General features: G+C 43.7%; 1 protein-coding gene across 2 annotated transcripts in view; it reads left to right on the top strand.

The window, feature by feature from the left end:
* LOC125461399 (enhancer of filamentation 1-like) overlaps window positions 1-23711 on the top strand; it is a 126507-nt gene that overhangs the window by 57547 nt on the left and 45249 nt on the right. For both annotated transcript variants that reach the window (XM_048550130.2, XM_048550128.2), the window contains exon 2: window positions 9333-9758. In XM_048550130.2, coding sequence (XP_048406087.1) covers window positions 9333-9758 — 426 coding nt within the window. The remainder of the gene's footprint in view (window positions 1-9332; window positions 9759-23711) is intronic.

Raw genomic sequence — 23711 nt, 5'->3', positions numbered from 1 at the left:
ATTGTCCCAAACTAGATCCAGTGGGTATGCAAGTGCATCTGTGCACAAAAACAGTAAAATTGTTTACTTATTTTCCTTCATTGTTCAATAGTATATAAAATTTAAGCAGCGTTGCCCTGGTTATTCCTTTAATGTAACAAAACAGATTCTGTTTTTGCACCACCTTCTGCATCAGCCGTATGTTGTAGTGCTCAGACGGAATCTTTCATTTGCACTCACCCTTGGTTCACACTTTTCCACATATTGAACTGCTGTGCAGTTGGGCAACTCATTGCAATAGTGTAATTTGCTGGGGTAGGTGGAGGGGAATGTGGGCTTGTTTGGGATAGGTGAAAGTATTTTATTGTAAGGGAAATGGAATACCTAAGTAGGGATGGTTCCCAACACTTGTATAGAGGGTTGGTGAGATCACATCTGGAGCTCTGAGTAAAGTTTTGTCTCCTTATTTAAAAAAAGGATGTGAATGTTTTAAGAACAGTTCAGTGAAAGATCAGTTGACTAATAGTGATATGGAGCACAATTGCCTTGTGAAGAAAGATTGGACTAGGTGGGCCTATTGGAGTTTAGAAGAACGAAAGGTGGTCTTATTCAGACAGTTTCAGGTCCTACGGTGATTTCATGGTGTGGGAGCTGAAAGGATACTTTTCCGTTTGGAAGAGACTAGAACTGGATAATACAGTTTCAACATTATGGTCCTCCCAGTTATGATGGGGATGAAGTATTTTTTTCTCTCAGCCATTAGCATGTGGAACTCTCTTCTCTAGCGGAGGTGTCACAATATATTTTTAAGGGAAGGATAGATTCTTGACTAATAGAGATAGTTATTTGGGGTAGGTGGAAATGAGAAGTCCAGGTCACACCCAGAATCTTAGTGAATAGTAGAGCAAGTCTGTGGGACGTGAATAGTCTACTTCTCTTAATTTGTACATTTATTAGGACGTGGATGTGCTGCTGTGATCAGGCTGGTTTGCGGGGAGACAAGATTGTGGTGTGGCTGTTTTTGGGGTGGGGTTAGAATGTGGTTTGTGGGGGTGGTTTATGTGGCTGCAGGGGGTGAGTTTTGGCTGGGATGTGAAGGGTTAGTAAGGTGAGGGTGGCAAGGGCAGTTGTGGATTGGGGACAGGGCAGATTATGAGGTCAAAGTGAAGCTGCTCTCTGCCTTTATGCCCGTAAACGAGGAAGTGAAAAATTCCTGAGTGAGATGAAACATCTTCAACATCTTCAAAAATGCACATGGCACAGGGGGATGTAGGAATGAAAAGTATCAGAAACAAAAGCAAAATGTCCTAGAATAGAAAGTGAGGAAGGTCTGCACACCAGGCTGCAGACCACTGAGTGCAGGAGGAAACACTAGGTTAGTCTCCGAGAGCTGGCTCGTATTTCCAAAGGCATGGAACAGATATGTCACACCTAGCACATCTAAGAACACCCAATAGGAGAAAGAAGCAGATGGATAAAAAATCCAGAAAAAAACCCCCCAAAGAACTGCGGATACTGGAAATCAGAGACAAAAATAGAAATTGCTGAAAAAACTCAGCATCTGTGGAGAGAAAGTAGAGTTACTGTTTAGAGTCCAGTGACCTTTCTTCCCAACACAATCCAGCTAATTTTCTCCCCTCATTACCTGCACCTCCTCTCCTGAAGTTCACCCACGCTTCCACAGATGCTGAGTGACCTCTGGTACCCTGCCTGAGTGGGGCTCTGTGCATTGAATCCCAGTAGCTCAGTTGTTTCACCATGGAAATGTCACGGCTCAAACTCATCCTATCCTTGGTCCCTATCCGTGTAGGTGTTTCTCCTGTCAGGGTCACTGGAGAGTAATCAGGAGTATCCATTCAGGTGGCTTCCTGTCATATCCAAACCCTGTGCCAATTTCTGCACTGGAACACTGCCCAGCGGAAATCAACTGATTTAGCTTAAGAGAGACAAAGCCTGACCCTTACCTCATCTACAGAGCTCAGCAATGAACTACAGAACCAACTGGGCTATTGTTTTTTTTTTACACACACAATATTTCAAAGACATTATAGTATCATACAAGTGTTGCTATAATACTTTCTAGTGATATCATTTAGGACCCTTCCCTCTTCCCAGTGCATCTTCCCCCTTAAGTAGGAGCTCTACCAATGACCTGATGGCTAATGGGGTATTTAGTGTTACCCTGAACCACACAGACCAAGGAAGGCTCAATTTTTGATGTCTGCTCTACATTGCTAAGGTATTCTTGGATGGAGAAGTAGTAAAGTCATTGCAAACAGGCAAAATGAGCCAGGATACTGCTAGTGACAACAGTTCTAGTGACTCCATCTTGAAATAGGTATGTGCAGATTGTGAAGTGAAGGCAAAATCAGGCAATAACAATGTTGGCTTCCAGTATTGGAATTGTGACTGGTTGTGACAATATTGATCACTTGGGTAAGATAAGGACTTCAGTGTAAAATGCAACACTCATGCCATGTTTCCCCTTGGGTTTTTTGAAGGGGATCTGCAGAGGAGATTTACCAGGATGTTGCCTGCTATGGGGGGAAGGTCTTATCAGGAAAGGCTGAGGGACTTGAGGCTGTTTTTGTTAGAAGAAGGTTAAGAGGTGAAGAGACTTACAAGATGATCAGAGGATTAGATAGGGTGGACAGTGAGAGCCTTTTTCCTCGGATGGTGATGGCTAGCACAAGGGGACATAGCTTTAAATTGAGGGGTGATAGATTTAGGACAGATGTCAGAGGTAGGTTCTTTACTCAGAGCGTAGTAAGGGCGTGGAATGCCCTGCCAGCAACAGTAGTAGACTTGCCAACTTTAAGGGCATTTAAATGGTCATTGGATAAACATATGGCTGATGCTACTTCATGTTTGCAGCGTGTGGTGATGGAAAATGAGAGACAGCTGACATTGGTTCAAAGGCAAATTTGCTCCTTCAAACACGAACATGACAGGCTCTTGAATGAATTTGATGAGGATATAAAAATAGCCAGGAACAAACATGTGTGGGATGTGATAAGCAGCAGTGCTGTGGGTCAGTTCCAGCTGACATTCTCTGGGCAAAAAGGGGTGATGTAACTGTGAATAATGCAGCTTTTGTCACAGCCTTTCCACATGTCTGTACATTACATGACATCAACTCAGCAACAGCCCTCAGGCTCTGAACATCAGCTGAGTTGGCAAACTGATTTGATTCTCATAACCTCCAACCAGCTGTTGTTGAATGGCAAGTGTTTGGTTGTGGTGAGTGAATGCTTCAAATACTAACACAACCGAGGGGAAGATAACCCAGTGAATATGGGTCAATGCGGACATGAAAATCTTTCTTCTAAATCCATGATTTGTGCTGTAGATTTACCTCACTGAATAAAAATAGATCAATAACAATTATTTATATTTTTATAGCACCTTTAATGCTTGGTCTCAAGGCACTTCAAAGAAGCATTATAATTTTTTTTCATTCATTTATGGGATGTTGGCAGCATTTATTGCCCATCTCTAGCTGCCGAGAAAGCAGTTAAGAGTCAACGGCATTGTTGTGGGTCAGGAGTCACGTAGGCCAGACCAGGCATAGAAGGATGGGTTAGTAAATTTGGAGACGACACTAAAGTCAGTGGAGTTATGGATAGTGCGGAAGGATATTGCAGGTTACAGAGGGACATAGATAAGCTGCAGAGCTGGACTGAGAGGTAGCAAATGGAGTTTAATGCGGAAAAGTATAAGATGATTCACTTTGGAAGGAATAACAGGAACACAGAATACTGGGCTAATGGAAGATTCTTGGTCGCGTGGATGAGCAGAGAGATCTTGGTGTCCATGTGCATAGATCCCTGAAAGTTGCTACCCAGGTTGATAGGGTTGTTAAGAAGGTGTACGGTGTGTTACGTTTTATTGGTAGAGGGATTGAGTTTCGGAGCCATGAGGTCATGTTGCAGCTGTACAAAACTCTAGTGCGGCCGCACTTGGAGTATTGTGTGCAGTTCTGGTCGCCGCATTATAGGAAGAATGTGGAAGCATTGGAAAGGGTGCAGAGGAGATTTACCAGGATGTTGCCTGATATGGAGGGAAGGTCCTATGAGGAAAGGCTGAGGGACTTGAGGCTGTTTTCGTTAGAAGAAGGTTAAGAGGTGAAGAGACTTACAAGATGATCAGAGGACTAGATAGGGCGCACAGTGAGAGCCTTTTTCCTTGGATGGTGATGGCTAGCACAAGGAGACATAGTTTTAAATTGAGGGGTGATAGGTATAGGATAGATGTCAGAGGTGGGTTCTTTACTCAGAGCGTAGTAAGGGCATGGAATGCCCTGCCAGCAACAGTGGTAGACTTGCCAACTTTAAGGGCGTTTAAATGGTCATTGGATAAACATATGGATGATAATGGAATAGTGTAGGTTAGATGGGCTTCAGATTGGTTTCACAGGTCGGCGCAACATTGAGTGCTGAAGGGCTTGTACTGCTGTGTAATGTTCTATGTTCTATGACCTGTGTTCACATAAGTGCAGTGATTATGATGAAGTCAGCCATGTGGGCATCATAGAATGAGTTTCTTGTTTGGACCAGATTAACAGCCCCTGTCAGGGAGCCCTGGCTGACAGTGTCAGATGTTCTATTCACTTTGAGAGGTTGCTCTGAGGAAGCCAGACCAGTGCCAACTACTATAGATGTGTAAATAGAGGGGGACTTGGTGACAGGATACCAGCCTCTGTGGTGTTATTTCAGTAAGGATGGCAGTTGCCTTTCCTAAAGGACATTAGTGAACAAATTGAGTTTTTCCCAACAACAGGCAGTGGATTTATGGACATCATTATGCTTTTAATTCCAGATTTTTATTGAATTTAAATTCCACCGTCTGCTGTGGGTGGGATTTGAACCTGGGTGCCTAAAACATTCCACCAGTTTCTGAATTAACAGTCCAGCAATAGGCCATCAACTCCCCTTAGTATTGACACCAAACTCTATAAGAATATGTTAGGGCAGATGACCAAAATCGCACTTGAACATAGATGTTTGAAAGACTATCTTGAAAGATAGAGAACTATGGAAATGGCAAGGGAGGGTATTCCGGAACTTTTAAGTTTAGGGCACACTCACCAATGGTGAAGCAATTAAAATTGGAGCTACTGAAGAGGTCGAAACTGGGGAGTGCAGTTATCTTGGAGATGGAGGAGATTACAAAGATGGGGACAGGTGAGACCAAGGAGGAATTCGAATAAGGATGAGGACTTTTAAATTGAGGCACTGCTTATCCAGGAGCTGGCCCATGTAGGAAATTGGACAGGATTTGGCAAAAGGTGGTGTGGATCAGCAGGAGGTGGAGAGACCTCAGATTTACTGAGGTTACAATGTGGAAGGTAGGCCACCATTGTACTGAAATAGTCTACGTATTGACAGTAGCATGGATGAGTGTTTCAGCAGATGAACAGAGATTGGCAGATACAGAAGTGGATTTTTGATTGTGCAGGTACGGGGTCAGAAGCTAAACCTTGAGGCAAGATATGCCACCAAGGTTGTGAACAATGTGGTGTAGCCTCGTTCGCTTGCCAGGGTGAAGCATGGAATCGGTGGCGTGGGAATGCAGTTTTGTGGCAGAACGGAAGACAATGGCATCAGTCTTCTCAATATATAAGCAGTCCGACCACGAGACGCCTTTTGTGAGACAAACAGTACCATGCATGAAACGGGATTACTCACACACGTAAAATACTTTGAGGTAGAGCCTGCAAATTTGTGAGGCTTGGGAGGGGAGAGAAAAGCAACATCTGTAATATTAACCCTAATAAAATTGAAATGCATGGGGTAGCAGCCAATTTAGGTCTGGAAAAGGATTTGCATTTGATTGCTCCTCAATGTATCTGGATCCTTTAATATTGTCATTGGAAATAGTGGCCTCATTTTGGCCTGACTTGCAAGATAGAGAGTGAATATCTTGGTGAACATTCAGTGCATATTCAGAGGAGCAAGTGAGTGTTTAGAGGTGAAAGTGATATCTTCTCAAAAGTGATTCTCCAACTTTTCCTTTACAGGCAAGATATTGCTGTCGCTTGGTGTTTGCAATGCCATTGCCTTTTGGAAATAAATTACTGGATCCTTTTGTGTCATGATTTCCGAGTCATACAATTATTATAATGCAGAATGTGACCGTTCAGCCCATCGTGTCTGCACCAGCTCTTCGGACAAGCATCAATACCTAGTGCTGGTCTCCTGCTTTGCCACCATAGCCTTACGCCCCATTTCTATCCAAATAATTATTCAGTACCCTCTTAAATGGCTCAATTTAACCTTCCTCTACCATATTTCCAGACAGCATTTTCCATACTCGAACAACCCACTGTGTGGAAAAGATTTTTCGACCATTATTCTTGCATCCTCTCCACATCATTTGCAATCTATGCCCTCACTTTCTAGATTTGTCAATAATTTATTCCTGAAGTTAAGGGGGAAGAATATACCTCAAATTTCCTATTGGAGAAGTTAATATAGAAATAGAATAAAACCTTATACATAGTTGCATGCCAGAGATCGGTTAACTGGACCAGAAATGTATGAGATTATGTGAGTTTAGGCCAATACAAACTCTTCATTGTGAGAGGAATTTGACAACCCATGTATATAACACACCACCATGTGTGTAGTCTAGGTCCCCTGTTTGAGTAACTCGCACACATAGTTAGTGGCTAGCCTGTGACTTTGTATGATGTTCATGGAAATTTCATTATGTCGGAGGAAAATTGACAACTGGCCATTTTAAAGCCAAAGGTACATTGTTGGCCTCAACAAGGGATTGGAAATGCTTTTGTTTTGTCACTGAGGGCACCTAGACCCTCTTACAGAGCATTAGTGATTCCACTGACAGTGATACTGTCTTGCTGAATAGAACCTTCTTAAGTAGGTGACACATGGGGGAAAGTGACTCCAGTGCAGCAGATCGATTCAATTTGTTGGTTCAATAGATAGTTCCAATTAAACATTAAAGTTGCTTAACTGAAGTTAGTGTGATTAAAATACGTGGTTGGACTCCCAATGTTCTGTCTACACTTCTCATTGACATAATTGTAAATACAATGAAGGTTATTTTTAACTTTGAACAAAAATATAAAGCATTATGTCCCATGCCGATCTTCATTCTCATTCTTGTTGAATTTTCATTTTTAAAAAACACACATAACTTGTTCTATTTCCAGTTCCCAGGAATCCCATCCTAGTGACTTTCTACCACTTGGCTATTCAGTTCATATAAGAGCAGTAATTCACATGAATATATGACTTAGGAGCAATAGTAGCCCCGTCAGCATTTCAAAGCTGTTCTTCCGTTTGATACAATCTGGTTGGGGTTTCAACTGCACTTTCCTGTCTGCCCCCATGACTCCATTGGCCAGAACTCTATCTAAATAAATGCAATGACCCAGCCTTCACTGTTTCCTGGGGAAACAATTCCATAAATTAAGGACTACCTGGGAGAAAAAAAAAAGTTCAGCCCTGTCTTAAAAAGGAGATCTGCTATTTTACACTCTTTCCTGTTTTCACTGAGAGGGAACATCTTCCTGGAGTCCACTCTTTCAAGTTCTCTCATGATCTTATTAGTTTTTCACGTGATCATCTCTGATTTTTCTAAACTCCAATGAAAACAGGTCAACAGTTCTTTGCAAGCAAAGCCTTTTACCTCTGAACTGGGTGGAGTGAACATTTTCAGAGCTGCTTCTAACGCAAATGTTTCCTTTTCTTCAAACAATAAGACTGAACACAATATCCGAAAGTGGTCTCACCATGGCTGTGTACAGCAGCTATAAGACATCCCCACTTTTATATTTCATTTCCTTTGCAGTAAATATCAATATTTCATTTACCTCCCTAATCTCTTGCTGAACCCGTGTACCAATATTTTGTGGTTTATTTACCAGGACATGGTGATCCCTCTGTATCACTGAGTTCTGCAGTTCCTCTCCATTTAATAATGTGTTGCTTTTCAGTTCCCCCTACCAAAGGGGACAATTCCGACATTATGATCCCGCTGCCCTTCTTTAAATTGATTCAGTGACCAGAGATGGGGAAACATATCGATGATTAATTAAACAAGATTAGAAATGTGGTAACTGGAAACGTGCTCAGCTTTGGTCAAAGAAATGGAAATCTTTCTTTTCTTCCATCATCATCATTTCTTTAGACTGGGTGGTCTAAACACATGGTACTCAGACGTCACTCAGTAAAATAACCACATTAGATTTCCGTCTCCAGGGATCTGTAATTATGTATTGTTCACCCTGGATCAGAATGGATTTGTAGCTGACCTATTCTAACTATCAAGCTGAGTAAACAAATAATGCTTACAGTTCAGAAAGGCAGATGTGATTTGCTTGCATTTTAAGGGTAAACTGTGTAAGGTACAAGAGTAACTGTTGGTAAACAGTGCAGAAAGCTACTAAGATGCTCACCTACTACTAATAGCTTTGGATGGTGAGCAACTTTCTGGGAGAAACTGGCAACAGAAGGTTGCTTTTTCAAAGGTGAGCCAAGAATCCCAGTGAAGATTCATTCATTAACTACAATCCATGTCTCTGAGACACTTCCTCAAGATCTCCTGGGTTCTTTTTCTTCTTGACTGTAGAATCTCTACAATGTGGAAGCAGGCCACTTGGCCCATCTAGCCCATTCAGACCCTCCTGAAGGGAATCCCACCCAGACTCACTCCACTATCAAATCCCTATAACCCTGCATTTCCCATGGCTAACCCACCGAGCCTGCTCATCCCTGGACACGATGGGTAATCCACCCAACCTGCACATCTTGTGGGCTGTGGGAGGAAATCGGAGCTGTCAGAGGAAACCCAGGCAGACTCAGGGAGAACATACAAACTCCACACAGACAGTCACCTGAGGCTGGAATTGAACCCGCATCCCTGGTGCTGTGAGGCTGCAGTGCTAACCACTGAGCCACTGTGCTGCCCTATGAGCATAGTTAGATCAAAATTGACGCTCGTCCACACAAAAAAAAACCATAGAGATATCGGCTCTTGCCCAAAAGCTTTATGAAAAATGTACAATTTTTAGGGGTGCCATTAAGAAGAACATGAGACACAGGTATGTAGGGAGGGAATTTTCAGAGTCAGGGTTCCAATGGTGGTGTGATAGAATCGAGAATGTGCAATATTTTGGAATGATATGAAGACTGGTATCTCAGAGGATTGTGACCTGGAAGGAATTACAGAGATGGGAGATGGCAAGGAAATAGAAAGAAGAATGAGTATTGTTTAACTGAGGCATCGGTGAGTTTCTGTAGGTGTTACATTTATAGCAGAAACGGTTTTGAAAAATCATTGTTTTGATAAACGTTTTACTAACTGTCTCTTTATCCTTGTAACAGAACCTTATGGCAAAGGCTCTCTATGACAACAAAGCAGAGACGCCTGATGAGCTGGCATTTCGTAAAGGAGACATACTGACGGTGATAGAACGAAATGTCAAAGGGGATGAGGGATGGTGGCGTTGCTCTCTGCATGGACGACAAGGCATTGCTCCCGGAAACCGCCTGCAGCTGCTCACTGGGTCACAGTATGATATCCCGTCTCTGAACTCGTCATCCTACTCTTTGCAACACAGGCAGTCGCAGCAAAACATCTATCAGTCGCCAACGAAGCAACATCAAAGCCTGTCCTCAACCCCTAGCTCCGGGGCAAGAGATAATGTCTATCAGGTGCCCTCCATGCCCCGGTCACACAGTCAGATCTACCAAGTGCCAACAGCATCTGCTGAATTCCATGGTAACAGGGGCCTGGAACATCCAAATCAGGTAAGAGCATGCGTTGCCTTTCTGATGTTCTTCTTCAGGTTCATACTGTTTGCTGACAGTTAGATGCAATGTCGTCTCAATCTTACATTGTAAGCAACATCACTTTGTAACCAGGTTTGATTGTTACCCAGGGGTGGTAGTCTGTAAGATGGCCATCTTTCCCAAGGTGACTGGTCTGTTGTGTCAGGAAACTGTGTGGATGAGTCACAAGCCTCAGTCTGTCTGTCTTCAGAGCCAATGTCCTATTTCTAGGATCAGCCTCCTCCTTCATTATTCCAGACTCCATGCACTTAGATGGCTCACATCCTCAGGCAGGCCATGCTGGTGGTACACCTCTGAGGAAAGCTCCTCAGCTGTGATGAGGTGCCAGAGTATCCCTGCTGCTGGACATTACCAGCTGCTTGGAGGCGAGAGAGAGCGAGAGAGCTGTGGATACTGTTTCACAATGATGATCTTTTTACCCACATTCAATACTGGATTATGTGACTGGCATTATTTCTGGGGTACTGAAAACTCCCTCCGTACCCCAAAATTGACATGACAGAAACATCAAATTTCCTGCTCCTGGCCTGCTGTGTTCCTCCAGCTCCACACTGCGTTATCTCTGACTCCAGCATTCTTTCTATCTCACTCATAATAAGTGTTCTTGTACTGCAGTGTTGGCGTCCCCATCTGTGAATCAGGGGGCTGAGTTTAAGTATTAGCTGCTCTAATTGCATGTAATGACTTCTCTTAGCAGGTACTGGCTGATCGAAGTACCATGGCCATTGACCAAACATCAGTTGTACCGGTGAAGCCAGGGTTTTACAGTCCAAAAAGTGAGAGTGCCTGTTTACCCAACTTTATTCTTGCTGAGTTTGTGCAGCTTAGTTCAAAGTTTAGTTGATGTTGAGCGCGCTGGTTGACTGCTGTGAGTTCAACCAGTGCCACTTTAATTGCTCACTTATCCATTGATATTTTCAATACCATGCCAACCACAACCAGCTATACCAAGATAATCAAATGTGAGGCTGGATGAACACAGCAGGCCAAGCAGCATCTCAGGAGCACAAAAGCTGACGTTTCGGGCCTAGACCCTTCATCAGAGAGGGTCTAGGCCCGAAACGTCAGCTTTTGTGCTCCTGAGATGCTGCTTGGCCTGCTGTGTTCATCCAGCCTCACATTTGATTATCTTGGAATTCTCCAGCATCTGCAGTTCCCATTATCTCTGATACTATTACAACCAGCTATACCAACTTGTTAACGTTCAGGAACTGAACACTGCTTGTGTTACAAGCATGTTACGAATACACACTTTTCTAATGCTCAGAGATGTTTGTTTCATGCGACCAGCCACACTTTCTTTAATTGCAAAAATATACTTTATTCATTAAAAAAATCTTTATCTACTTTTACAGTCTGTACAGTCTTTGTATTACAAGATAAACAAAGATGAGAATTTGCCATTACGTGCTGTTGCAAAAGCATTGCTTATTCCTGCAGGACACTACTTACATACATGGAAGCAACAAAAGGGTCTGATAACTGACAGACCCACATTATACTTTTGTAAAATTGACCCTCAAGTGGTTATCCACACTGCTCCTCTCAGTGTTTCTGTTGGACTGTCAGAAAGATGGGCCTGACTTCACACTCTTGCTGAGCTGCAAATGTAAAATCCCTGTTAACACAGAGTGAGAAATCAGCTCAGCACAAGCCAGGTGGAGAGCTCACTTATTGGCCAGTTGAGGCAGGCACGGTTTGGCTTTGCAGAATGTTTAACTTCTAATTCGTGTGTTACAAACCATAATCAGTATCACAGATAAAGGGAACTGCAGATGCTGGAGTATCCAAGATAACAAAATGTGAAGCTGGATGAACACAGCAGGCCAAGTAGTATCTCGGGAGCACCACAGCTGACGTTTCGGGCCTAGACCCTTCATCAGAGAGGGGGTTGGGGAGAGGGCTCTGACAAGAGAGTTGCATGGGAGAGAGATTCCCTGAGGTAGGTCCGGAGGGAGGAGGGTAACTTCTTCAGGTTAGGCATCCCTGGAAGAGGCTTCGCAGTAAGGTTAAAATTGTGATCACAGATAATGGGAACTGCAGATGCTGGAGAATCCAAGATAATCAGTATCATGTGGGTTCTCACTGGGTGTTGGGGGCGCAGGGAGGTGGGATAGGATCAGTCCATAAGAGGGGCCAGAACAAATGACAAACTGACACCTGGAGGTTTCCAGAGACTTGATTTAGAATTCAGGCCCCAGTCCCTTCCTTAGCCTGAACATCCGGCCAGGATGCTGGCAGGACACCATCTTTAGGATATTGTGAAATCAATAGGCATGTAAGCACCAAAGGACAGGTGGTGGTGCTAAGGGACTGGGTAGGTGGTGTTGGAGGTGGGTAGGAGGGAAGCTGAGCTGCCTTGTGGGACCAGAGGAGGATTTCTGCTTCTTGCCTAGAGAGCAGATTTTAAACTGGGGTCATGATGAATTCTGTTGCAGAAATACTGACTTTGCATTCTTTACAAATGCACTGCTCGCAAACTGAGGGCAGTGGACAGCACATAATGTCCGTGCAATGGTCAGTTCAGTCAACACATTGGTTTTGTTCGTTGATGAAGGTTGTATTTATGTAATATTGATGACTAGCTTTTAATCGTGTGATGGGAAGTTCGACACTACTCCCATGTGGAGTAGTGACCCTGATTGACAGTGGTTCCTGAGGCCAATGTGGGAGGGCAGGGCCTTAATTGACTGGATCTCTTTGTGCTGAACAGTTCAGAGTTCAGGAGAGTTCATTAAAATAATCTTTATCTACTTTTACAGCCTGTACAGTCTTTGTATTACAAGAAAAACAAAGATGAGAATTTGACATGATGTGCTGTTGCAAAAGCATTTCTTATTCATGCAGGACACTACTTATATTCATCTCTCTTTTTATTTCAAAAGTGTACTTACTCACAAGAAGTGCCTTTATATATGCATAGTCATAAATGCCATTCAGTTTTGTACAGTAGCAAATCGAGGAAACAAACAAACATTGGAGTTTGACTCTATCCAAACAAACCAGAGACATCTCTCAGTTGTATGTATTTACTTGCATTTAAAGCACCAAGAGGGTCCGATAACTGAACGGACCCCAACTTAATTTCAGCAGGAAGACCTCAGACAATGGTCTTCCCCCCCACTGTGGCTTGGCAGCAGCTGCCCCAAGCTTTAATGTGTCCATCAGCTCATCTCATCTCATCCTAAACCTGCTACCAGCCAGTCAGACGGAGAGCTTTCCAGAATCTTCCATCGTCAGCTGTCTGACTGGGTAGTTTACGCTTATGTTGTTTCTGAACGAGGAGGCCTAAGTTCAAGTCCCACTAGCTCCAGACGTATGAAAAACATCTCTGCGCAGATGGATTAGAAGGCATGAATGCCCATGTTGTCAGTGTTAGTTAACTGAGTGTGGATAATTGGAGGTCAGATTACAAAAACAGCTTCTACCTGGAAAGGGACAGTCAGAACAGCCGATGCTGGATTCAGAGAAAACACAATGTGGAGCTGGAGGAACGCAGCAGGCCAGGCACCATCAGAGGAGCAGGAAAGCTGATGTTATGGGTCGTGTCCCTTTTTCAGAAAAAAGTTCTGAAGAAGGGTCCTGACCCAAAAGGCATCTTTCTCGCCTCTCTGATGCTGCCTGGCCCGCTGCTCCGCACTGTGTCATCTTTTATAGGAAAGGGGCTGATGTGTGAAAGGGAACACGGGTCTTTGTTTATGCAGGACACTCTGGCTCTTGCTTCCTGCTCTACAAGACAAATATCCATCTGACCCACAGCTCATAGCAATGAAATCAGACCTGTTTAAGGGAAGTTAGTGTATTTTTAGACACTGTGTAGAAAACAAGCAAGTTGTATGTATTAGAGATAATGGGAACTGCAGATGCTGGAGATTCCAAGATAATAAAATGTGAGGCTGGATGAACACAGCAGGCCAAGCAGCATCTCAGGAGCACAAAAGCTGACGTTTCGGGCCTAGACCCTTCATCAGAGTTGTATGTATTATTTCAATATCGAGGAGTATGGGGAGATATCTCTCACTGTCTACTCTCCCTTACCATGTCACATGTAACAAAACCATTTAGTTCAAAATTTATATTTTGCTGTTTTAGTATTAATTCAGAATTCCACACTTGAATTCACTTGAAGGAGTGTTATATATTTAAAAGTTGATGTGTAGAATAAGGACTGCCAGTTGCTTACTGAGACTGTGTCCAGACGGAGGCATGCTCCATATGAAAAAAGGATATGAGGTTTGCCTCAGGCATGATCAGTGAGGCCGAACATGAGAAAATAACTACTGTTGAAAATTTACACAGGTGGCAGAGAGTGACTCTTAACTTTTGATGCAGTTACAGAGCATTACAATGTTGTCAGAGCGGCTGTCCTTCTCTCCCATTTCTATTCCTCCAGTGTTCTGTGTTTTCTCATCCTCATCAAGCTATGTAACAGCATTATTGTCAAATACTTTCCCCTTTCAAATGCAATACTGTTGATACTAAATTTATTTTGTAAACTCATTCCTACCTGGTAAATTAAAGCAAGGATTAACTTGACAGTCTAAGGGGGCAAAGGTATTTCCTGTTATAAATTTATAATAGTTGCCTGAACACAGACCTAACCACTTGACCTCTAGCCTGTACTGAGATACATGGTATAGTTATAGGAGCAGTCAGCTTCTGGTGGAGTGGGTTGGCAGATAGAAGTACTGAAACCATTAATAATTGCACAAGATAAAGTGGAAGGAACATGGAAATAGGATAAGCTTTGAGGGCAATGGGCCGCTATGTTTGAATAGCCCACCATAAGTGAAGAATTCCCTTATCCCAGGGGCTGTGGAAGTTCAAACCTTGAGCCTTTTATTTGGAATATCTTCCTGGAGATAAGTGACAACAAACAATGCGGGGAAATTGGCTCTGAGGTAGGTGATCAGCCATGATCGAATTGAATGGTTGGAGCAGACCTGATAAGCTGATTGGCCTACAGCTACTCCAATGTTTCAATTTAATTGAATCCAAGCAGGAGTTGGTGCCTCCAGGTTCAGATTTAGAGGAAGTGAACATGAAGAGAGTTAGTAGGCTTCAAAATTACTTCACCTTCACTCGAGTGCACATGTCTTCCTGTTCCCACACATATTGATGCTTCACAGTACTTCATACCTCTACATTAAATTGATAACATGTTCCGGAACTGGGCTACGCTGGGAATCGGTCTGGAGGATTTTCATGACAAGGTCTGATAGCCTGCACTTATAAAGATCACTTCACATTCCTTCTGGAAATCGTTGTAAGTGTTTTTTTTAAACAGTTTCTCAGAGCCAGCTGGAGCTTCCTGCTTCCATAAAGTGCTAACAGCTGGATTTTTGAGAAACTCTGTAAGTGATTTGCACAATAGAGGAATTGCCAACAGTGAGTCTACTGGGGCACATTTGAATTGCAGAGGGGACTGGAATTCTTATCTGAAGAGATGCAGTTGGGCTAGGAGAGTTGCAGAGAGCTGGCAGGCAAATGATGGGTGGAATGGTCTTATTCCATGCTGTAATTATTCTACTATCAATTCAAACCCAATAGCAAATCTGTTCAAACCTGATATATTCTTCAAATATCTTGGTGACATTCCTTATACGAAGGACACCAATCCTAAGGACCTACTGTGATCTGATTGGGGATCTCCCATTTTCACTTTCACAGATTGGGTGATCCAGTTGGTAATTAAGGACTCCATTGCACTGGATCTCTGTTGTTTTCAGGATTTTCTTGCCCTGTTTTCCATTTATGAACCGGATGTTGTTAATTAAAGTGAAACCAGAGTGCTGCAGGTCGTTGTGGGAGGAGGGGGTGGTGCTGGGTGAGAACTCTTGAAGCAGAGGCTAAATGTTTCTCAGTTAATTACAGCATCATAGGTTGAGTAAGGTATTAAGTAAGTAAGTAAGTAAGTCGTTCCTAACCCTACATTGGGTTGAGTAGAATCCAGTCTGGGAATGAGTGACATGAGATCCAGGCTAACCTGAGAAGAGTTTGCTGTGAGGGGTGAAAAGGAGGGTGGGAGGCATTTGGGTTGGGGTTTGTCAACACTCTGAGTTTTGGACAAGAACTGGATCCTCCTGTTGTGTTGAGCGAATTGCCATCTGCTGTAAATTACCTGCCCTCCCACTGACCCCAAAAACTGTGCTGATGTCAGCATTCCTCCGATCTGGACATGCACAAGAAGATAAGAATCGGGAAAAGGAGTAGGCCATTTGGCCCCTCAATCATTCGCTAAAATCATGGCTGATTTGAATTGTGGTCTTGTCCACTTTTCTGCTGATCCACATAATCTTTCAGATCAAAATTTGCCTCTCGTAGCCCAGAATATGTCCAATGATCCACTGCTCCCCGCAGTAGAGAATTCCAAGAATCACTGACCCTCTGAGAGAAACAAAATCTGCTCATCTCTAAGTGAGATCACTTCTTATTGAACTCTGCCCTCTATCTCTAGATTCATCCATGGAGTCCACTCCGTAAAGTGCTCTTAGATCTATATGTTTTAATAAGATCACCTCTAGTTCTTTGAAACTCCAATGAATATAGGACCAAGATGCCCAGCTTATACTCATAACTCAACTTCTTCACCCCAGAAATCAATTTAGTGAACGTTCTCTGAATTGCCTCCATTGTAAGTGTATCTTTTGTTGAATAAGGAAACCAAATGTATACAGATGACAGAGGTGTTGTACCAACATTATCACTGTAGATTTTCAGCAATGACACTCCTTGAATCAAGGGAATGTGAGTAGCTTTGGATTGAGGTGAGTGTTGAGACAGACGGACTGAAGTTGACATTGCTTCATTTATTGTCATCGCTTCACTTGCATGTTATGGGGGTGAGCACCTCACAGTTATCCCCACTAGGTTTGAACAGTAAAAGAAATGGCCAATTACTTTCTCCAGGGGTCAGCTGCAACCTTGTGGCATCAGTCCTAGTGTGTGGCAGATGGCCAGAGATCCAGACCGCATGGGTTCAAATCCCTTCATTAGCATTTGAATTCTGTTGAATAACCTAAAAGAGACTTGGATTTATGTAGAGATTTGTTTTCCAACCAGTAGGGATCTTCCAGCACTTTACAGTCTATGAAGTGTAGTCACTGCTGTAAATATAGGTACCACAGCAGTCCAATTGCAAATAGCAAACAACAATGTGATAACGACCAGAAAATCCATCTTTGTGAAAATGATTGAGGCACAAACATTGGCCAAGGACATCTTTGGCTTCTGCTTCAGTCATATGGTATAGTTTCACTAATATTACAGTAGGCACTGCTGGCTGAACCAGGTGTGAGCCATAGAGATGATGATTTAGAGTGAAAGATGGTGTTGAAGATTTGGAGCGATAGGGGTTGTGATTGTTTCCTTTGGCAAACTGTCACATTGCGGAATTCTCCTTGGAATGAATAATAAACTTTCTTGGGAGTAAATTATCTTTATATGGTGCGTGGACAGCTACCTGATGTTTGCCAGGGTGCAGCAGGAACTTGTTGTTAACAAGTCCAGTCTATTCCAGAGTTTATCCAACATGGTCAGTCTATTTTTCTCCCTCCTTTATTGCAGTGATTCTCTTTCTAAACCTTTGATTACAGCATAATACTGGTATATCACATCATCACCAAATTCTCAGGGTAACTCAAGGATGAGTAACAAATGTCAGCTATGAGCTGGAATATTGCATTTGCTCTTTCTCTATTATTTAGTTGGCACAGTGGCTCAATGGTTAGCACTGCTGCCTCACAGCAACAGGGACCTGAGTTTGATTCCACTCTTGGGCGAAAGTCTGTGTGGAGTTTGCATATTCTCCCTGTGTCTGTGTGGATTTCCTTTGGGTGCTCTGGTTTCCTCCCACGGCCCGGAGATGTGCAGATTAGATGGATTGGCTGTGCTAAATTGCCCCATAATGTCAAGGGATGTGCAGACTAGGTGGATTAGCTGTGGAATGCAGTGCTATCGGGTAGAGGAATGGGTCTGGGTGAGATGCTGTTCGGATGGTTGGTGTGGACTCAATGGGCTGATTGGCCAGCTTCCACACTGTAGGAATTCTTTGGTCATGGGATGTGGGCTTTGCTGGTTATTTATTGCCCTTGAGAAAGTATGGTGAGCCACCTTCTTGAACTGCTACAGTCCTTGAGGTGTAGGGCTGTTAGGGTGGGAGATCCAGGATTTTGATCCAGCGACACTTAAAGGAATGGTAGTGTATTTCCAAATCAAGATGCTGTGTGGTCTGGTGAAGAATTTGCAGGAGATAGTTCCCCCAAGATCCGCTGGCCCTGTCCTTCTAAATAATAGAGGTCAGGGGTTTGGAAGGCACTGTTGAACAGACTTGGTGAGATACTGTAGTGCATCTTGTAGGTGGTGCACATTGCTGCTGTTGTGTCTTTGTTGATCGTGAAGGGAGCGAATGTTGAATTGGGTGCCATTTACACAGGGTGCTTTGTCCTGCATTGTGTCGAGCTCCTTGAATGTTTTTGGAGCTGCAGTAATCCAGACAAGTCACAATCCTGACTTGTGCTGTGTTGACTTTGGGCAAGCTTCGGGTGAGTTACTTGCCACAGAATTCCTAGTCTCTCACCATATAGTTCTTGCAGCCACAATGTTTATATAACTAGTCCAGTTCATTTCCTGGCACGCCCAGGATGTTGATAGTGGGGGATTCAGTGACAGTAATGTCAATAAATGTTAAGGGGCAATGGTGAGGTTGATCTGTCTTGTCAAAAATGGTCATGGACTGGCACTTGTGAGGTGTTAATTTTACTTCCGTCTTATCAGTCCAAGCCTGAATGTTATATAGGTTTTGCAGTGTTGTCCCAGGACTACCAACAATTAGGTTCCTGTGTGCCAGATATGATTCCAACCATTAGAGTGTCTCCCCCCCCCTCCCTAGTACCCCTTGATTCCAGTTTTGTGCGGGCTCTGTGATGCCAAACTTCATTAAATGCAGCCTTGATATCAAGGGAAGCCTCTCTCGACTCACCTCCGGAATTCAGCTCTTTTGTTCATGTTTGGAGCAAGGCTGCAATGAGGTCAAGAGTTGAGTGGTCCTGGTGGAACCCAGCTGGTGCCAGGGAGCAGGTTTCTTTTTCAAAGTGCAGCTCGGTAGCACTGTTGCCATTTTGCTGGTGATGGGTGGTAATTGGTCGGGTTGGATTTGACCTGCTCTTTGTGTATTTGGGCAATTCTGCACATGAACTGGTGATGCATGTGTTGTGTTGTACTGTACTGGAATAACTTGGTAAGGCATGTGTCAAGTTCTGGAATCTAAGTTGCCTTGTATTATAGACTTGATAGAAGTGTACAGTATGATCAGAGGTATAGATAGAGTAGACGGCCAGCCACTTTTTCCTAGGGTGGAGGTAGCTATTACGTGGGGGCACAGTTTTAAAGTGAGTGGAGGTAGATATAGGGGAGATGTCAGAGGTAGGTTCTTTACTCAGAGTGGTCGGGGTGTGGAATGCATTGCCGGAGAGGGTAGTGGAGTCAGCCTCATTAGGGGCATTTAAGTAGCTATTAGATAGGCAAATGGATGATAGTATAAGGTAGGAGTGGAGGTTAGATGGACCTGAGGATTAGGGTAAAAGTTTGGCACAACATCGTCGGCTGAAGGGCCTGTACTGTGCTGTACTGTTCTATGTTCTATGTACTGCTGAAATATTGTCAGGCCTGTACCCTTTGCAGCTGGAAACTAGTGCATTCAGACTTTTCTTCGTGCCATGCGTGAGGTGAATCCAATTGGCTGAAGACTGACATGTGAGCCATGATGTGGAGATGCCAGTGTCAGACTGCAGTGGACAGTCAGAAGTCACATGACCCCAGGTTATAGTCCAGCAGGTTCATTTGGAATCATTCAAGCTTTCGGAGCGCAGGTCCTTCATCAGGTGCAATGAGAGAGCAGGACACACGGACACAGAATTAATAGGCAGAGAGATCAAGGGCAGGGGAAAACTAAAGATCATGTAACTGGCGTGAGTGGAGTGTCAGATGATAAGTCTCTGTGGGTGACCAAGAGTGTTAGATAGTGTGTAAAGTGTTAACAAAGTCAACGTCAGTGCGGTGCTATCATGACAATCAGGAATATACAAATATACATAAGGTGACATCTCAGGTCAGACACTAAATTGTAGGTGTGAGGCTTTGTTCAGAATCTGTCTGAGTTTCAACCTGGAATCAGGCTGGTTTTATTCCGAAAGCTGGAATTAATAAGATGCCACACTGACTGACTGTGACTACAAACTGTGTGTTTATTAAACAAAATAGAATGTATCTGCAAATAAACACACATTTTGGTTGAAATTATTCATCCCATAGATCTTTATGTATGTGTGGGTGGGTTTGTTAACACTGTGTGTGTGTGTGTGTGTGTGTGTGAGTGAGAGAGAGAGAGAGAGAGAGAGAGAGAGTGTAACAAGTAATACAAAACTGTACAAACTAATTAAGGTAGAGAGACCATAGCAATTTATCCCAGGTGATGGTGTCAAAACAGGAAAGTAAGGAGGATTTTACAGATATAGAACAGTGCGGTGGAATCACTTACAGTGCAACATAAACCCAAGACCTGCCACCCTAAACATATTAAAGAAGCCATCCCCTCCAGACAGGCCTTGTGCATACACTGGATCTGCTCAGATGAGGAGGAATGCGATGGACACGTGAAGGTTTTGAAAGACATCCTCATGAGAATGGGATCTATGCTCAACTCTTCGATTGCCAGTTTTGACATGCCACAGTGAAAAACCGCAACAGCCTCCTCAGAAGACAGATACAGGATGTGACCGATAGAGTATCCTTCTTCATCCAGTGCATTCCCAGAGCGGAGAGACTATGTCATGTTCTTCGTAGCCTTCAACATGTCATCAATGACAATATGCATCTCACCAAGATCATCCCTGTGCCTTCAAACGACCACCAAACCTTAAACAGGCCAATGTTGGCAGCAAATTACCCAGCCTTCAGGACAACGTCAATCAAAACACCACATAACCCTGTCATGGCAACCTTGGCAAGACATGCCAGACCATTGACATGGACGATACCTTCACATGGGAACATCACCCAGCTCATACATGGCATATATTCATGTGACTCGGTCAACATTGTCAATCCCTGCGCTGTAGGCAAGGATGCCCCAAGGCATGGTGTATTGGCAAGACCATGCAGACACTACAACAATAGATGAATGGACACAGTGCAACAAATTGCCAGACAGAAATGTTCCCTCCCAGTGGGGGAATACTTCAGCAGTCAAGAACATTCAGCCTCTGAACTTTGGGTAAGCATTCTCCAAGTCTGACTCCAAGATACACAACAACATGGAATCATCGAGCAGTAACTGATAACCAAGTTTCGTACCCATGAAGACGGCCTCAACATTACCTTGGGCTCATGTTATGCTACAGGTGACCCCACCACACTGTCCTGTATCTGTAAAATCTACCTTGCTAGATAACAAGGTGTGGAGCTGGATGAACACAGCAGGCCAGGCAGCATCTTAGGAGCAGGAAAGCTGATGTTTTGGGCCTAGACCCTTCTAGGTTCATCCAGCTCTACACCTTGTTATCTCGGATTCTCCAGCATCTGCAGTTCCTATTATCTCTAAAACTACCTTAGTGTCCTGTTTTGACACCATCACCTTGATAAATTGTCATGGTGTCTCTACCTTAATTAGTTTGAAACAGTTTTGCATACACACACACACACACACACACACACACATTACAGCGCAGTACAGGCCCTTCGGCCCTCGATGTTGCGCTGACCTGTGAAACCAATCTGAAGCCCATCTAACCTACACTATTCCATTATTATCCATATGTTTATCCAATAACCATTTAAATGCCCTTAAAGTTGGCGAGTCTACTACTGTTGCAGGCAGGGCATTCCATTCCCTTACTACTCTGAGTAAAGAACCTACCTCTGACATCTGTCCTATATCTATCACCCCTCAATTTAAAGCTATGTCCCCTCGAGCTAGCCATCACCATCTGAGGAAAAAGGCTCTCACTGTCCACCCTACCTAATCCTCTGATCATCTTGTATGTCTCTATTAAGTCGCCCCTTTACCCTCTTCTCTCTAACAAAAACAGCCTCAAGTCCCTCAGCCTTTCCTCATAAGACCTTCCCTCCATACCAGGCATCATCCTGGTTCAGATACATTCTATTCAGGTCAACAAACATAAATTTGTAGTCACTGGTCATAGAATTATAGAATCCCTAGTGTGGAAACAGGCCAGAACAAGTCCACTTCGACCCAGACTCACCCCTTGTCCTTTGCCCTGTAACCCTGCATTTTTGATGGTTAATCCATCTAATTTACACATCCCTGGACACTACGGGTAATTTAGCACGGCCAATCCACCTACCCTGCATATCTTTGGACTGTGGGAGGAAACTGAAGCACTCAGAGGAAACCCATGCTGACACAGGGAGAATGTGCAAACTCTACACAGACAGTTGGCGGAGGGATGGAAATCAAACTTGTGTCAAGCACTGTGAGACAGCAGTGCTAACCACTGAGCTGCCCAGTCTGTCAGTGTGGTATCTTATAAATTTCAGCTTTCAAAATAAAACCAGCCTGATTCCAGGTTAAAACTGAGATAGATTCTGCACAAAGCCTCACACCCATAATTCAGTGTCTGACCTGAGATGTCACCCTTTGTATATTCCTATGGCTCTACCTGATTGTCATGATCGCACAGCACTGACGTTGACTTTGTTAACACTTTACACACTATCTAACACTCTTGGTCACCCACAGAGGCTTATCATCTGACACTCCACTCACACCAGTTATATGACCTTTAGTTTTCCCCTGCCCTTGATCTCTCTGCCTATTAACTCTGTGTCTGTGTGTCCTGCTCCCTCACTGCACCTGATGAAGGGCTTGTGCTCCGAAAGCTTGTGTGATTACAATAAACGTGTTGGACTATAACCTGGGGTCATGTGACTTCTGACTGACCTGTGATACAGGGAAACTCCAGAGGAGGCCGAGGTGGCCCATCCACTCGGTATCTTTGGCAGAAGCTGGAGGCAAATGCCTCAGCCTTGTCTTTTGTAACAACATGCTGGTATTGTTGAGTATAAGAATGTCAGTACCAGCTTCCTCCTCTTGTAGTTGTTTTCACTTATCCGCCACCATTTAGGACTAGATGTGGTCGGACTGCAGATGTTAGGTCTGATCCATTGATTGTGGGATTGGTTAGTCTGTCTATTGCATCTAATTGCCTTCTATCACCATTCTGTGGTGGAAATTTCTCCTGCCCAGGAGTTGTGACCTAGATCCTAGTCATGTCTAAGCATAGAATTAATTGCATTAACTTGGTTCTGGCACTGACCCCAGCATGGGCCCTGGCTGCTCAATTCCCCTAAGTAGTAGCACCCACTCCTCATCCTGTTGATCATTGCATTCTCTGGGCCATGGAAGTCACTGATCACTAGCACAGGCCATAGACAATTCAGACATTCTGATGCAACTTATCATCAAGAGTTAGTGTGTTTCAATGACACAAATACCAGGAATAGGTGACTGAAGGTAACTGCCTTCTCTGCATGTAAGTAACAAAAGCCACCCATCTACAAGAACCATTTTCCTTGGGAGTGGGAATGGCTGGACATTCGGATCAGTTTATGGAACCCATTCCCAAGCCACTTACTGACCTCCCTTTCTGTCCTTATGCCTTGGAAAGTCAACACATCTCCACTAGGATAATCTAGCCTTCAGCTGTGTTTGTTCAGAGGTATGTCTTGCCTGGAAGTATCTTCTTTTCAAGTGATCTGACTGGCAGATGTCTACTCGGGGCCCTGGCTATGATTGTGCCTGATTAAACCCCCACCCCACTTCTCTGTCTTACGGATCTCAGACTGTCGCCTACTATATGTTTGTCTAGCCATAAATGCAACACACCCACAATT

The sequence above is a fragment of the Stegostoma tigrinum genome, chromosome 19 (genome assembly GCF_030684315.1).
Source record: "Stegostoma tigrinum isolate sSteTig4 chromosome 19, sSteTig4.hap1, whole genome shotgun sequence".
Lineage (NCBI taxonomy): Eukaryota > Metazoa > Chordata > Chondrichthyes > Orectolobiformes > Stegostomatidae > Stegostoma > Stegostoma tigrinum.
This window is presented reverse-complemented; position numbering and strand designations above follow the sequence as displayed.